Here is a 15,307-nt window from a genome sequence, read left to right as displayed (position 1 = left end):
AGAATAGTTTATGTCTTGAATAAGAGGGGTCCTGTGACGTCCACGTAGCCACAAGGTTATCACATGAGCCACTCGTCACTCTGACTCGCTTTACACACGTATACAGACGGAGAGAGACTACAGTGGTTGACTTCTGACCCCTGAAGGCTGTGACAGGATTCCCGTTGCACATGAACACATACACACAAATAAACATGAAAGCCTCACGTACTCTCAGAGGGAATGACAGCTTGACTTGACTTTCTCAAGGAAAGTGTGATATAACTTAAACCAAGATCAAGTAATCAAAAAAAATCAGATTTAACCCAATAGCCTGAACTGTTGAATTCTTGTCAGAGAATGAATGATGACACACTGAGCAGGGGGCGCATCGCTTATACTCATGTCTGAACCATGATACACACTTTAACCAGATTGTTACCCTATAAATTCAGGTCTTGTTCTGCTGGCTCTCTGTTCTCCTACTCCTGACCTACACATGACAACTTATCTTGGGTAAGAGAATATTTGTATGAAGTGTAGGTGCCATATAAGGTTTTGAAGAAGTATTAACAAACATGATCCTTTTCAAATTAAAATGTTAATTATATGTAGTATACCAGACTTATAAGAAATTTTGATTATTGGAGCAGATATGGGATTTCACAACACTACAGACAGTGGAAAGATGCTCACTGTCTTTTTGTTCCCATAATTGTAAAGAATTGAACTTTTAAATGTTAGTCTATATAATACCACCCCCCTGACAGACATTGTGGTTTTTCTTTCATGCATTTAATCAATGTATGTCAGAAAAACTACATTAATTCTTGCCATACCATTGGTTGGACTTGTTTTATCATGTGCTTTTTGATACAGATCATGTGAAAAGAGTTATGAAAGGATGTCCACTTTGCTGCTTGAAATAAGCTGCCTTACAGGCATTGTTCCACAAACCACTCTACTACCGTTCTGCAGACATTACTAGAAATTACTCTCCAGTTGATTTATCAGAAATAATATGGATTACTGTTAAACGTGAGTACAGATCACACCAGACAGCCAGTCACATCTATCTTTAGGACACCATCAGTGGTAGTTTTCCACAGCGTGTCTGGTCATCGGGTGGATTAACAGCTGAATGAGGTAGTAAAAGGTGCCGGTCATCCATCGCCGTGATGGACAGGTGCAGATGCTGGCAAATATGTAAATATGTGAAAGTTCACGGGCTGTGATTGGCTGGTGGCTGGGGCTCTGCTGGGGTTGATTGGCTGCTGAAGGGAGGCACGTACAGCGAGTGAATGGAAAAGAGCACGAGCACGTTCGACCACGAGAACGCACTGTGCTTGCGTAGTGATGACGCAATACGACAAGTTGGATATAAATTGCAGCGCCTCGCGCGCAGAGTGAATGAAGCCAAAGACGGAAACGTGACCACAGAAGTACGATTATCTGACTTTTGAAACGCTTAAGTTCTTGGATATTTATTTTTCAACTTGAGTTTACTGCAGTTTTTACTGTTGCTTCAGCTGACGTTGAGTAGGACTCCTCTAAAAGCGACAGAAGGATGAAATACATTATAGGAATCGGCGGGTAAGTTTTTAAATATGTATCAAGCAGCTTCCTTTTTGGTAAAATCTAAGTTGAATGTTTTATTTACAGCATTGAAATGTGTGTCAGGCCTCAATAGCTGATAGTTATGTGGATTTATGGAGTTAATATTGAACTATTGCATGAAATCCGTGTAGAATTGTGTTTTGTTTGGATGGATTGTTGGGTGAAGGGTTATTTTTCAAAATATGCGTTATGGGAATATATCGTCATTCATTGCTGCATGTGTTATCAGCTGCCCGCCAGATCTCGTGAACTGGACTGTTAAACCGGTTTAAAGCCACGTCCGGTGTGTGACTGGTTTGTTGTCATGAATCGAGCGGGACATTTGAAAATTCACCGCGAGACTGACTTGAAAAGTGGAGGGAGATTCAACTTTAGTACAAGCCCACCCAAAATCACTTAATGCTTTAATCATTTATTCATTCAATCATTTATTTTTAAGAAATTACACAACTTCTCTAAATAGTATTCATTTAAACAGCGTGAATTGCTCTGCACTCAGTCAACTTTGGCGCTGCAATTTGTAATCACACACACACACTAACACACACTACTTTATTACATCTGTCTACGTTTTAGAGCAATGCGACTTTTTCTCCATGTGATCAGATATAGCTCGTAAGCTGTGAACAATGGACACTACAACCGAATTTTGACACATTTTTTTTGTTGTTGACAGTGTCACTAATGGTGGCAAAACCACCCTGACGAATAAGTTGATCAAGACATTGCCCAACTGCTGTGTTGTGCACCAAGATGACTTTTTCAAGGTGAGTGTTAGCCAGAGGAAAATATGTTTATGATATCGTGACTTCCTCACTTTTGAGCACTGCATGAGCTTTGCATGTAAGCAAAGTAGTTGATTCTGAGTATCCCCTTTTCCCACATGTTCTGTTCTTTGTTGTGAATATGTATGTTCTCTCTGTCTGTGTGGCAAAGTTTCTTTTGGTTGTCTATCACTGCTTGTCTTATTTTCTTCTCTTGTATTCTCTCTTGGTAGCTTTTTAACACACCCTTGAACAACAGGCTCATATTTTCATTTTTTCTTGAGTTCTTTCAATCTCTTTTTCTGTTTTGAGTTGCCTGATTTCTATGTGCATACCCTTTGCCTCTTGAATTTTCCTTGTCTTCTGTGTGAGTACTTGTTTGGCTGTGTTCCCCCTGCATGTGAGTGGGATCTGCAAGTGTTCAGAGCTGTGAGGTTGCAGCAATATTTTATTGGTGACTGTTATTTCAGAAACCTGATCAGATAGAAGTCGGGGAGGACGGCTTTAGACAATGGGATGGTAAGACTTCACCGAAGACTGCCAGTGACTCATTGTTTACTTTTTATTATCACAAACCCACACCCTCAAGCTATAGTCACGGCACAGACACTTCACATGCACACCATTTAGTAATACAAATGGAACAGAGAACAGACTCCAGTAACTTGGAGCAAACAACGAAACACATTTTCAATTATTCATATTCTTTTTTGTATCCATTCTGACACATGGTTTCCTTTCTATTATATTTCTTTCTATCAACCTTTCTTTGTAGTGATCACAGCTCTGGATATGGAGGCCATGACTAACACAGTGAAAGGCTGGATTGAGAATCCAGTGAAGTTCGCCCGTTCTCATGGCGTCACACTGTCCCCTCCATCTGACGAATCCAACCCTGACGAGCAGATCCACATTCTCATTGTGGAGGGCTTCCTGCTCTACAACTACCAGTGAGTTTATTATCATTATCTGGTTGATTTTTCAGTTTCTCTAATCGATCTGTAAAATGTATGGTTAAAACACATTTTCCTATTATGAGAGGTCTCAGACAAATAGAGGTAGTATTTAAAGTTCAGGAGCATGTGATATTTATCCTGTAAAAGATTTTATTGTGCCCTTAGTGTGATAACTTATCTTACTAAAACAAAGCCAGTTGAAGCCAGTGGCCCTCTTTTGTTTTTTGCACGTTCTTGAAAAGTCACAACAACAAACTTTGACTGGGCGGTATTATGTTTGTTGTGTCATGTGATGGCTCTACACGCGCATCACTGGTGCACGTAGCAGGCGGGCCCTGCAGATAGAGATAAGAGCACAGAGTTGTACTTACAGCTGGCTGAGGTGATGGGTACACAGTGTAATAGGAATGAATGTCAAGCACGCTGCAGAGTTAGAGATAAGAGACAGAGTGAGAAGCTGCATGACTTTGCTTCTTGACTTTTGAACATACTGACCTTGTTCATCTCTCTCCTTGAGGCCTCTCCTGGGTGTATTTGACAAGAGCTATTACATCACGATACCCTATGAGGAGTGCAAGAGAAGGAGAAGGTGAGAGTAAAGAGGAACACTAGTGATTGCACAAACATCTTTTTTTATTCCTATCATATTCCCTTTTTTAAATAACTGACTTCAGTTTGAAGAGCCTGATCTAAACAGCATGTTGTCATTTTCAGTACAAGACAGTACACTGTCCCAGACCCCCCTGGCCTGTTTGATGGCCATGTTTGGCCCATGTACCTGAAGCACAGGACAGCAATGGAAGAGTGCGGTTTGAGTATTGGTATGTTGCATCTGGGATGCTTCGACTGTATTTGATTCATGAATTTAATATATGTTAAGAAGAATCTCTCTTATGCCAAGCATTGCTCTAAATCCAGGGTTAAATGTGTCTGTTGCAGAGTACCTGGATGGTTTGAAACCCAAAGAGGAGATCTACAATCAAGTGTATGAAGACATCCAGAACAACCTGCTCAATCGTTTATAGGTGAGGCATTCGATGTGAAGTGCTTCACTGTTGACACTGAGGCATTTAACATTTAGAGATTTGCTCAAGAATTGAAAACAAACTTATAACACAAGCCATTAATATATTTTTAACCACTTTTGTAAAAATTAAATGTACTTAACTTCTTTCTTTCTTTCTTTCTTGCAGCAGGAAGAATCCACACCACTCCTCTGTACAATTTTTGTAAATAGTCCATTGGATTCTTTTTTATGAAGTGTTTTCTAATTGTATTCCTTGTCTGTAAATGGAGCTAAGCAACTTTAATTTATATTTTTTTATCATCTTCAGATGATCAATATTTTTGTTTTTTCATGAATTGTTGAAAAGATCATTAGTATGTTACTGTTATATTATACTGCTGCATTGTACTAGACCTCTTGTTGCATTCTCCTTTGAATAAATGCCTCTTTGTGCCGTTTATATGCAGCACATCAAGAATCAGTGTTTCTTCTCATTCATATAAAAAAGTGTATATCTTGTTTACCTCAATAACTACCACACTAACTAAAACACTCAATATTACACTAACACTTAATGCACCACATAGAAATCAGCAGATGATACACTTTGAATGAAAACGAGAGGGCTTTAATGTTCCATGTGATTAAACTGGAAACATTAATGAAAATAAAGCACATTCGACTGGAGAACACCCAACAGTTCATTCAGTATGTTATATTAAACACTATGAAACTTTATCATTTAATTGTTTTGTTTGAACACTATATGAATAATGCTCAAGTATTTGTGTCAACATTTCAGCTTCTATTGACCTTTTCACTGACAGTGAAAGCATTGTAACCACCTCAGACATCTGTCATCTGATCCAGCACTTATTCGTGTGTCTTTCCCCTCTTTGTGTTGTGTTATGTGACCTGATTTTCATACCCGGGTTACATTTTCTAGTACTTAATACTATACTGTATCTAAACTTTTAACAAGTCACTTTGATAAAGTTTATTAATTTTCACTTTAATAAAGTATGACTTATCTTATCTTATCTTATCTTTGTCTGGGAGATGATTAGCAGCTTTCCTTTCCCACATAGCTACAGTAACACACACAATCTCTTTGCATAAATTATTTTATTTTAGTCTATGATCTCTTTCTTAAAAGTTTTTATCTTACTCCCTGAAACAATAAAACAATGTTAAAGGATCTTCACTTTTGGGTAACATTTAAGAGGATGATGAAATCATCTGAATCTTCTTGATATCCTGTCTCTGAGAATGAGACATTTTAGCTTCATGCAGGTGAAGCCAATTTTGCATGCACCTATTTTTGTACCAGAAGAGGCCTACTTCTTTCTCTGACTGGTATTTTTTCAACAATGTAGCCCTGAAATAGCTGCCCTCGCTTGCCTCAAGTACATGCCCGAGTAGGTCAGAGTCTACCCGCATGATTAAGGTTATTAGCACAAGATTTACATCGCATGAGGCAATGGCACGTGCTCCTATCACTTCACACTTTCATAAATAGGCCAGGTTAATTTCTAATTTTCCTTTGGGGAATACCTTATATCCTGTCGAAGAATGGTTGGCTAAATAAAGAAGAGGTCACATCTGTGAGTGAATTTGGGGCCCCTTGTTTCCATCAGCATTGACAATGAAGAGTTCTTTAATTAGAGGAATTAGATCTAGTGGGGTGTCAAGACCAGTCTAGACTTTATCTGCCTAGTCAGACACTCATTAATTTCATGAAGCTTACCAGAGAGACATGTTTACACGACAGATAAAGGAAATGCTTGTAAATCATGGCGAGCACAAACCCTCTCTGTGTTGCTCATAACAATTGCAGGATGTCTGAATCTGGCTTGTGTGACGTTTGGACATGAAGAGACAAGGTGACTGTTGTGTGACCATCCAACAAGAGACGTTTATGGTGTGAACACTTTCCTGGACCCCTTGTGCTAAAAATGACAGCAACATGTGTGACGGCGGTCGGAGCACGTACACAGGTGGGTCTGTTCACAAAGGTCAGACGTGGACCTCAGGAAACACTGAAGAGAAAAAAATTGGCGTGTATATGGTTTGCATATGTCAGCCAACGCACTTTACAACTGTGAAACAGGAGCTGCATTAAGCTGATTTACAGAGAAAAGAAATCCAGTCTGGACATTTCCTGGACAAACCTGACCCCATTATTTACAGCTCAGCTAAACCATGTGACTCCAACAGTTCGTTACCAGAGTGGCCTGTTTACAGACACCAATATCAGCAACAGGTTATTACACCAAGGATGTGAGCTAGTTTTTGTTTATGATGGGTGTGTCTGATAGGAACATACGTGCAGAACACTGCTGGAGATAAAACAGTGCTCCTGGACAAAATCAAGACAATGCGTTTACAAGAAGTGATTTTTGAAATCTCTGCTGTAAAGCTGAAGCCCTTTTGGCCTTTTTGAGCCCCTTCAGGGAGTTTTTGGCTTGCTGTGAAAATTATTGATATCGATGTTTTTGAATGACCCCAAAAATAGAGAAAAAAAAACACTACACTACACTTCACTACACTAGACTACACCAAGGTTAAAACAGTTAACTTAAGCGAAACTAAAAAGGAAAACTAAAATTTAAAAAACATTGCAGTTAACTCAAACTAATAAAAACTAGATAAGAAAACAAAAACAATAAGTAAACTAAAACTGTATCTTGTGTCCACAAAACTAACTGAAACTAACCAAAGTTATAGACAAAAATGTCCTTAATTATCGTTTTTGACAATATTAATAGCCTTTAGGATTTAAATTAATCCGACACATTTTTCCAACCAATTGTACAAGTTTTAGGCAGTTGTCAGTGCCCTGTGCTGTGACAAACCGTAGTGAAGCAATGAATCAGAGTATCTGTAATGCTTTAATTTCATGTGAGTCTGACTTTATTGTTATAGAGTCTAAGTTTCTAATTATTTAAGCTCATATTATATTGTTTTTATAATTTATATTTGTATTATTTTTTATTTAATTTATGTTAACTTTTTTTATATAATTTATGATTATATTTTTTATATTAAGTTTATATTATTTTCTCGTGTTTAAGGCAGCAGCCAACAGTTCAGTATGAGCATTGACTGAGCAGTGAGCACTATGTTGGACTGGAAAATAAACTGTATTACAAAATTTTTACTCTGACTTTTTTTAATCCTGCACCTGGTCAATAAGGTATGAAAAAACTAAAACTAAACTGACACTAAACTAAAAATAAGCCTTGCTACAAAAATCAAAACTGAATAAAAACTAGAATACCTGCTCTAAAACTAATTAAAATTAAGCTGTTATGGAAAAACAAATTTAAAACTAACTAAAACTAAACTATAATGAGAAAAACAATGTAAAAACTAAATAAAACTAAACTATATTGACGAATCCAAAACTATTATAACCTTGGTACTGCACTACACTTCTAGAACATAATCTTTTAAAACCCTGAACTCTTTAACCCTCTGAGCAATTTTGAGTGAAACCAAAGCCTGTGCTCATTGATGGCATCAGATAACACGTGCTGGAGGAGCCCTGGTGTTCTAAATCATGCCTGTCAACAAGCTGGACACGGAGGAGTGTCACTGACTCAGATGTCCTTAAGTGCCCATGCCATGAGAGGCCACCCAACATGCAGGAGGAATGACACCCATCCAGATACAGCCTCTCTGTGCCAACCAGAGCTGGACCACGTAATAATGTCCCTTCACACACACACACACACATTATGTCCTCTCACATATTGAGAGACCCTGTGTGCCTGCAGCGACTGTGTGCAGATATTTGGAGAGCAGTAATTGAGGAGGATTCACTCGTGCCACTCATCTTGTGGTTGCTGGGTGCTTTTGTTTTAATGTTTTCTAAACTGGCACTGCAGGCCAACAACCCTTCTGCCTCTCCAAAGAGCAACAGAGGTAGTAGCTAAGATAAGGATAGCTAAAACCAATTAAAAAAAGACCAAGGAATACAATCCATGGTGACACAAAAACATTTTAAAAAGGAATTTTCAAGAAAAGCACCAATTGTAAGACAACGTAAAAGCTTGTATACTACATCAAGAGGGAATGCAAAATGTAGTTTGAGAAGGAGCAAAAGTATTGTGTTAAGACTCAAAAACAAGTGATGGAAAACAAAATTATTCAAAGACACAAAGTACCACAGAATGTAATGGTACTGTCCTCTTCACATCAACATCGAATCAGACTGTTTTCTGACACATTTTGAAACAGTTACACTACAATTAGATTATTTTAGACAGTGGGCAATATCAATGCTCAGATATAAAAGAAAAATGTCACTTTGCCTGCAACACTAAACAAGAACACTTTGAAGGGTTTATAAAGGTCAGGGGTCAGAGGTATCTATGGAATCAGTGATTTGAAGTCCCTTTGCTACAGCAGAACATCATCTTCCTCCTATTTTTCCATACACCTGATAGTCATTTAAGTTAAACGTGACGGTGGTGAGGTGCAAGAGTTACAAGACTGAAACACAGCATAACTCAGCGCTGGCTGTCAGCGGGAGCACACTGCCATCGTGTGGTGAAGAGGTAGACGGTGCCTCAGCGTGGCGGCTCAGCAGGTTTATCTGCTTTCACAGGGATCCACATTCACTGTCACTTTATTCATGATCGACTAACCGATACAGTAATGTCATCTATGTCGCTTTATGCATATTCATTAAATGCATGTGATGACCCATACTTTGGTCTTCTGTTAATTTATCGCGTCATGATATTTCGGAAATTGTTCAATACCAGAGTTTTGGCTGATATATGGGTAAAGCTCCCAAGTGTGTGAAGAGTTTTTTTTTTTTTTTGTGCATCTTGTTGGACGCATCAACCCATCACCCTCCCTCCCTTTTCTCTGCTGTGATGCAGCGCGTAACTGCGTGACGGAATCAAGTGTATCCAAACGCCCCCATCACTCATGTCAGACTCAAACATTCTTCGTTTATGTTTCAGTGTTAAAGTTCCTCGCAAAGTAACGCCATCGCACTCCGTTATGGATAAGTTTTTGCTCCTTCTTTACCTGTTGTATGTGCTTGTGCGTTTGAGTACCGGCCAACACCATTTACGCGCACGTGTGGGACCATGGAGGCACCGGTTTCAGTGGGAGAATAATGGGCAAGTGTACAGTTTACTGAGCACAGGGACTCAGTACCGCTTACCCTCGGAGACCAGGAGACGCACTCAGCTTTTATTGACAACTAAAAACCACTTTAACCAACTTCAACCTCCCGCTGCGCCCAGCAGGTCCAGCAGAACCAGGTCTGCTGCAGGAGCTCCCTCTACACAAAACGATGTCTTTCAAATGGATGCCTCTGTTCTTGGTGCTGATGCGGGGCAGTATTTACTCGCCTCGGTGCAACCCAGGACTCACCGTCAGTCCCCACTGCGCTTAACGACCAACAGAGAGGCTGCGTCTGTGGGAAACCGCGCACAACACGCAACACGTAACGCGAGCTCCGCTGCTGCTTTCTCCACCACCCAGGAGTTCTCTGGCAGCGGGGTCCCACGGGGAGGCCGGAACACCCTCAGAGATGACGCCGGCTCACCACAGGCCACTGCGCCACCTGTGAGATTTCCGAGCATTACGCGCCGGTTGAGACCTGAGAGTTCAGACTCCACTGCCCGGTCACCTGCCACAGGCGGAGGGGTCACACCGTCTGAGGACAGAGGGAATACTCCTAATCGTGTCCCACAGCAGACACCATCAAGAGGGGCTCACAATGCTCAAAGAGCGCAGTCACTGAGCAGAATCACTCCTGAGTCCCCAACAGCGCTCTCCAACAACGCCGTGGAGATTCACTTTCCACGAACGGATACAACACGGTCTGAAACTAGTGACCCACGAGATCCACACAGTATTCATCACAGGAACTCAGTTTTCTATAATGTTTATCCTGCAGACCGCAGGAACAGGGTCATCGTGCGACCTCCACCAGGCTTTGGCACCAGGTTCTTCGACAATGGTGAGGCAGGCTGTGACCAAGGCGCTTAAAAATAAGTTAAGCCAAAGTATCAAAATATACAATGAAAATATCTTTTAATTATGTCCAGTTTTTAATCAAGTGCAATACTTTTGTTTTATATAAACTTAGGAGAACAATTAAGGGGCCCAGGCGCTCGATGCTCATGAACGTATAAAACTCAAATACTCAAGTACTTTTAAAGCATTTCAAAAGAGTTAGGGTAAATATTAGAGGGTGTCCCAGGGCAAATTTCCGTTTTGGTAGAATCCTGATGACAATAAGTCAAGATGTATCTGTACAAGAAAAAAACGTTTTTTCTTTTTTTAATTAATTAATTAATTAATTAATTTTATTTATTTATTTATTTATTTATTTATTTATAGAATATTTCCCATTATTAATTTATCAGTTAAAGCTTTTTTTTTCTTTTTTCTTTCTTTCTTTCTTTTTTTTTTACTTTTATATACTGTGGAAAAAAAGATAATACTTTGATTATACATTCACCCAAAGTATAGAATCACAATTTTTCTTTCCTAAAACCTGTGGGAAAATGACACAAGGCTTTCATCCCCTTTTCCCAGAGAACAGCCAACAGTGGTCTAAGTGGTCCTGGTGTCAATTGAATTTCCAGGAATGTCCTTTTTGATGTATTCACACTAATTTGAGAATTGGGATCCATTTTTTTTTTGCTGCAGGTCTCCCAGATTTGGTTCCTGACCCGTACTACATCCAGGCTGCCTCTTACATCCAGAGAGTGCAGATGTATGCTCTGCGCTGTGCTGCTGAGGAGAACTGTCTGTCCAGGTGATATTATTTATTTATGTATTTATTCAAAGTGACAGCACAATAGTTATCCCATCAAGTACAGACTGATTCTTAGTCAATAATAACATTTTGATGTGGTCATGCTTTGTGCTGTTATTGAGGTTCATACATGTGAACACAAATCAATGAATTGTTTAGTAGGCCTACATGATAAAATCAGTTAGTAATGATAACATTTAGGACTTTGAGGTTGCCACATTAGGATGCTGGCCTCTGTCCAATTTGGAAACTGTATCGACGGAGGGGCTTGACACAAACTTGGCAACAGCCTGAGGTTCTGTCCTCTGATCCGAGCAGCCACTCTGCCAACTAAAAGAAGCTCCGAAATGAGAGGAAAGGATTCCTGAGGTGAAGCCTTCTGAAGCAAGACCAGAAACCACCTCACTGGCTTCGACAGTAAATCAACATTATGTAAACTGGTCACGGTGGAGGAGACAGAGTTCAGTGTGCAGTGAACTGTGTGTAGAGGAAATGTGATGTAAAAGACACTACAAACGAAAAGTTAACTCCAGCTGTGTGCTCAGCGGTTGGTTGAGGATACTCCAATTTAACTTGGCCCGTTCTCTCCACTTCCCTCCTCATCAGGTCTGCGTATCACGAGAGTGTAAGGGACCTGGACTACAGGGTCCTGCTACGCTTCCCTCAGAGGGTGAAAAACCAGGGAACAGCAGACTTTCTCCCCATGAAGCCCAGGCATGAGTGGGAGTGGCACAGCTGTCACCAGTAAGTCGACCTCCAAGACAAGGGGGATAAAGAGTTGGAGGTTAGATGAACAGCTCCAGTCATTCATTCTCATGCTAATGTTTTCTCCACAACTCCAAAAACTGCTGCTGATGTTTGGCCAACGAGCTAACTCCCCGTGTGCTGGTAACTGTGAGGGCAATCATGAAACACTCTGGATTAAAGTGCTTTTTAAATGGAGACAGGAACCACCTGCTCAGCACCTCTTTAGTTCAGTAAATACACCTGCTTCTCTTACTCTCAGTCTGGATGAAGGTCAAATCCCTCTGTGCGAAATGACACATGCTCTATTGTATCATGTAAGCCTTATTTTGTGGTAGCTTCAGTGTTTTTATGAAGGTGATCATTTTGTGTGGGATCAAACTAAAGTGGAGGGCCAATGTGTGAGAAAAAAACTTGAAAATACTTAAACAACCCTTGCCAACGAAAAGAAAATGACCAAAAAGGAAAACCCAGACTGGCCAACAGAAAACAACTCACTCAGGAAATAATAACTGAAAAAAACAACTCCAGGAAAGGAGTGAGATGAAATAAGGTGCAAGACAACAGGCATAACCAGAAACTGAAAACAAGTGCAACCAAAACTGAGTAAACTTAGAACGGACAAGATAGAATAAGCTGCTTCAGATAAATTATTGGTTCTTACAGGTTTATATGAGCCAAAAAGACAACAGAGATGGAGATTCCCATTTTTCAGAGCGTCCTTCTTTTTGTATCGTCAGACATTACCACAGTATGGAAGCATTCAGTAACTACGACCTGCTGGATGTTTCCACGGAGCAGAAGGTCGCCGAGGGACACAAGGCCAGTTTCTGTCTGGAGGACACGTCCTGTGACCCAGGGACACGCAGACGCTTCGCCTGCACTGCACACACTCAGGTTGGAATTCCTGGTTGATGAAATATATACTGTTTTATTATTTTATCCAAAAGTGTTTAAGTTGGTTCATTACCATTTAAAGAGCAGGATCCACAAGCCTCCAGAAGGGCTTTGTAATAAGTTTGTCTTCCTCTCAGGGCCTTGGTCCTGGCTGCTATGATACATATCACGCCAACATTGACTGCCAGTGGATCGACATCACTGATGTACCGCCTGGAAACTACATCCTCAAGGTGGGAGTGGGACCTGCTCAATGAACAGAACCAGATCAAAATGATGAGGTTTATTATAATCTTAGGGAGAATTCAAGCCACTCTATTTGTTTCTGTATTTGATTTTAATGGACATTAAATATACATGGTGCTGGCTTGTTTTTATAACAACATTTTTTACAGAGTATGGTAAATACATTTGTAGAGAAGACATGGGTATGAGTGTGCTGCATAAATGATATGTTGTATATCCACTATTCATGTTTAAAAGTTGTTAATAAACAAAAGACAGTGTTATGATTTAATATAAAACATTTCATAGGGATAGGATTAAATAAGTTGATACTTCTTCCTACTCCTTTTTTGTATTACTCACTGTTTAACTTGTCATCCACATGAATGAAATAAAGTCATTCATAGATTCATTCATTCATTTTATTAATCACATGAAAATCTGATATTATGTGTCTGCTCTTTCAGGTGACAGTGAACCCATCTCAGCTGGTTCAGGAGTCGGACTTCTCAAACAATGAGGTGCGATGTGACATCAGGTACACAGGGAGCTATGTGCAGGCCAGAAACTGCAGAATAACTGGGTGAGGCAGTGTTGTCATATTCTAACTCTTAATAGCTCAGATAGTAAATAAAAGAAGGAGCTCATCACTGATGTTTTTTTTACTTGTTTCGCAGAAGCTGACCTGGCTGAATCCTGAATCAAATCCCTTCCAGTTACTCTAAATGTATGGTCGCATCTTTATCGTGCAGCTGTTTGACATCGAAATCTCTGCCTCTATATAAATTAATCAGTTTGTATTTATGTTTTATGGTTTGTTGTAGCTAGAGCCAGCCTTGCCTTGTTAAAATGTGTTTTTGTATTGACATATTGTACATTTTCAACTGGTTGTAAAGCAATACAAGGCTGTATAATGCTGTATGTTTACAGAAAGTGTTAACACACTTCAAAGAGTTAACTGTTTTAGAAGCTGTATAAATTAATCGGCAAATTGCATAATTGAATTGGTGCTGGTTTTGACCATAGACTGTAAAAAAGATGGACGTCTGCTTGCTCGGCTCAAAGTGAGGTCTCCACAAAAACTGCTCCCCCTGGTGGCTGGCTGCAGTATAGGTTAAAAAAATCTGGCTTTCCAGCCATTCCAGATGGGCTGTGGTCAAACTTTAAAAAATAAATACTCCTTGTAGAAATGTTTCTCATTTTTGATGGTTGTGGTCTTTTGAAGATATTATTTGGCTGCCCTGTATTCAAGTCCTCTTTTTTTCTGCAAAGTTTCATTTTCATTAGTTATACGAGGTTTTACGTAACGTTTAACGATGATTGACAGCTGTCGTTCTCGTGTATTTTTTTCAGGTATTGTAAAATATGTTGGGAGGGGGAAAAATATATTATTTTTATCACCCAGCTCCACTCAGATTCTCCCAGAATCCCTCATCGTCTCTACTGCGCAGACTCTGGCTTCAAACTGCTACAATGTGACGGGGGTATTTTGGCTTCAAAACCGTACAATGATAAATGGCGGAGCCATGCTGTCCACTCTAGATACAGTCTATGGTTTTGACAAAAAAAGTTGTTCTGTTCTCTCCTGTAATCCATGACTATTTTGTCTTTTTGTGTGTTTTGTGTCAACTAAAAATGTACTGAAGTGAAGGATTTGTCAGTGCTGCTTAATTATGAAACATCATGCATGCATATAGAGAAGTAGGATTGTCTGACTCTCTTCATATAAATGTTTTTGACTCCTACATAAATGTAAGATCTTTTATATTACAATCTAGAGAAAGGTATGATTGTCTAAAAAGTTGATTGAATAATTATGAACTTTTATAATAAAGGAGTGTTTGTAGGAACAAATGCACCATTGAAGACTGTCGCTGCACTTCACTCCAAATAATTCATGTAATCACAGCTGATGGGATAATTAAAAAAAAAACATTTAACAACATGAAGTCACTCCATTGCTCATATAATACTAACACACTGAGGTTGTTAGTGTGTTGAGTGGCACATAATTTGTGTATTATTTTGGAGTAACACACCTCAGAGAAATACCTGAAATGATTCCACTTAGCACGTTTACGTCTCACGAACATGTCAGCAAAAGACAGAGAGCTTCACACCACAACGCTGTGTCTGTGTGTGCGTGTGTGTGTGTGTCTGTGTTGGTCAGTGGATGAGTGAATGAGAAAACATTTATTCACCTGCTAATAACTCCATGTGACGCGTATGGGAAAGTCTTGCTGTGTCTACATCCTGTTACCAGATTTATTAAGGACACTGTCTGACTGGTGTGTGGGAATGACTATAAATAATCAACACTACTATTTTC

The 15,307-nt window shown here is 39.6% G+C and overlaps 2 protein-coding genes across 4 annotated transcripts; both read left to right on the top strand.

The window, feature by feature from the left end:
* The first annotated feature begins 1,324 nt into the window (after positions 1-1,324).
* mibp (muscle-specific beta 1 integrin binding protein) lies at positions 1,325-4,746 on the top strand. 2 transcript variants are annotated; one of them, XM_074668135.1, is made up of 8 exons: positions 1,326-1,572; positions 2,273-2,363; positions 2,831-2,879; positions 3,136-3,310; positions 3,834-3,905; positions 4,031-4,137; positions 4,256-4,341; positions 4,510-4,744. In XM_074668135.1, the coding sequence occupies exons 1-7, from the start codon at positions 1,547-1,549 to the stop codon at positions 4,339-4,341; spliced, it is 606 nt and encodes a 201-aa protein (XP_074524236.1). In that variant the 5' UTR covers positions 1,326-1,546; the 3' UTR covers positions 4,510-4,744. The 2 variants fall into 2 exon arrangements, with proteins under 2 accessions (XP_074524237.1, XP_074524236.1); XM_074668136.1 differs by lacking the exon at positions 2,831-2,879 and having other exon boundaries at positions 1,325-1,572; positions 4,510-4,746.
* A 4,525-nt stretch (positions 4,747-9,271) lies between these two features.
* On the top strand, positions 9,272-14,560 carry loxl5a (lysyl oxidase-like 5a). 2 transcript variants are annotated; one of them, XM_074668491.1, is made up of 7 exons: positions 9,272-10,308; positions 11,004-11,112; positions 11,719-11,856; positions 12,597-12,753; positions 12,891-12,986; positions 13,446-13,561; positions 13,659-14,560. In XM_074668491.1, exons 1-7 carry the CDS (start codon positions 9,339-9,341, stop codon positions 13,660-13,662), a joined length of 1,590 nt encoding a protein of 529 aa, XP_074524592.1. In that variant the 5' UTR covers positions 9,272-9,338; the 3' UTR covers positions 13,663-14,560. The 2 variants fall into 2 exon arrangements, with proteins under 2 accessions (XP_074524592.1, XP_074524591.1); XM_074668490.1 differs by having other exon boundaries at positions 13,656-14,560.
* Positions 14,561-15,307: the final 747 nt, after the last annotated feature.

This window comes from Halichoeres trimaculatus, unplaced genomic scaffold (genome assembly GCF_033239565.1).
Source record: "Halichoeres trimaculatus isolate MK-OKI-2021-1 unplaced genomic scaffold, fHalTri1.1 fHalTri1_scaffold_4, whole genome shotgun sequence".
Lineage (NCBI taxonomy): Eukaryota > Metazoa > Chordata > Actinopteri > Labriformes > Labridae > Halichoeres > Halichoeres trimaculatus.
The sequence above is the reverse complement of the archived record's forward strand: the minus strand, read 5'-3'. Positions and strand labels throughout refer to the sequence as shown.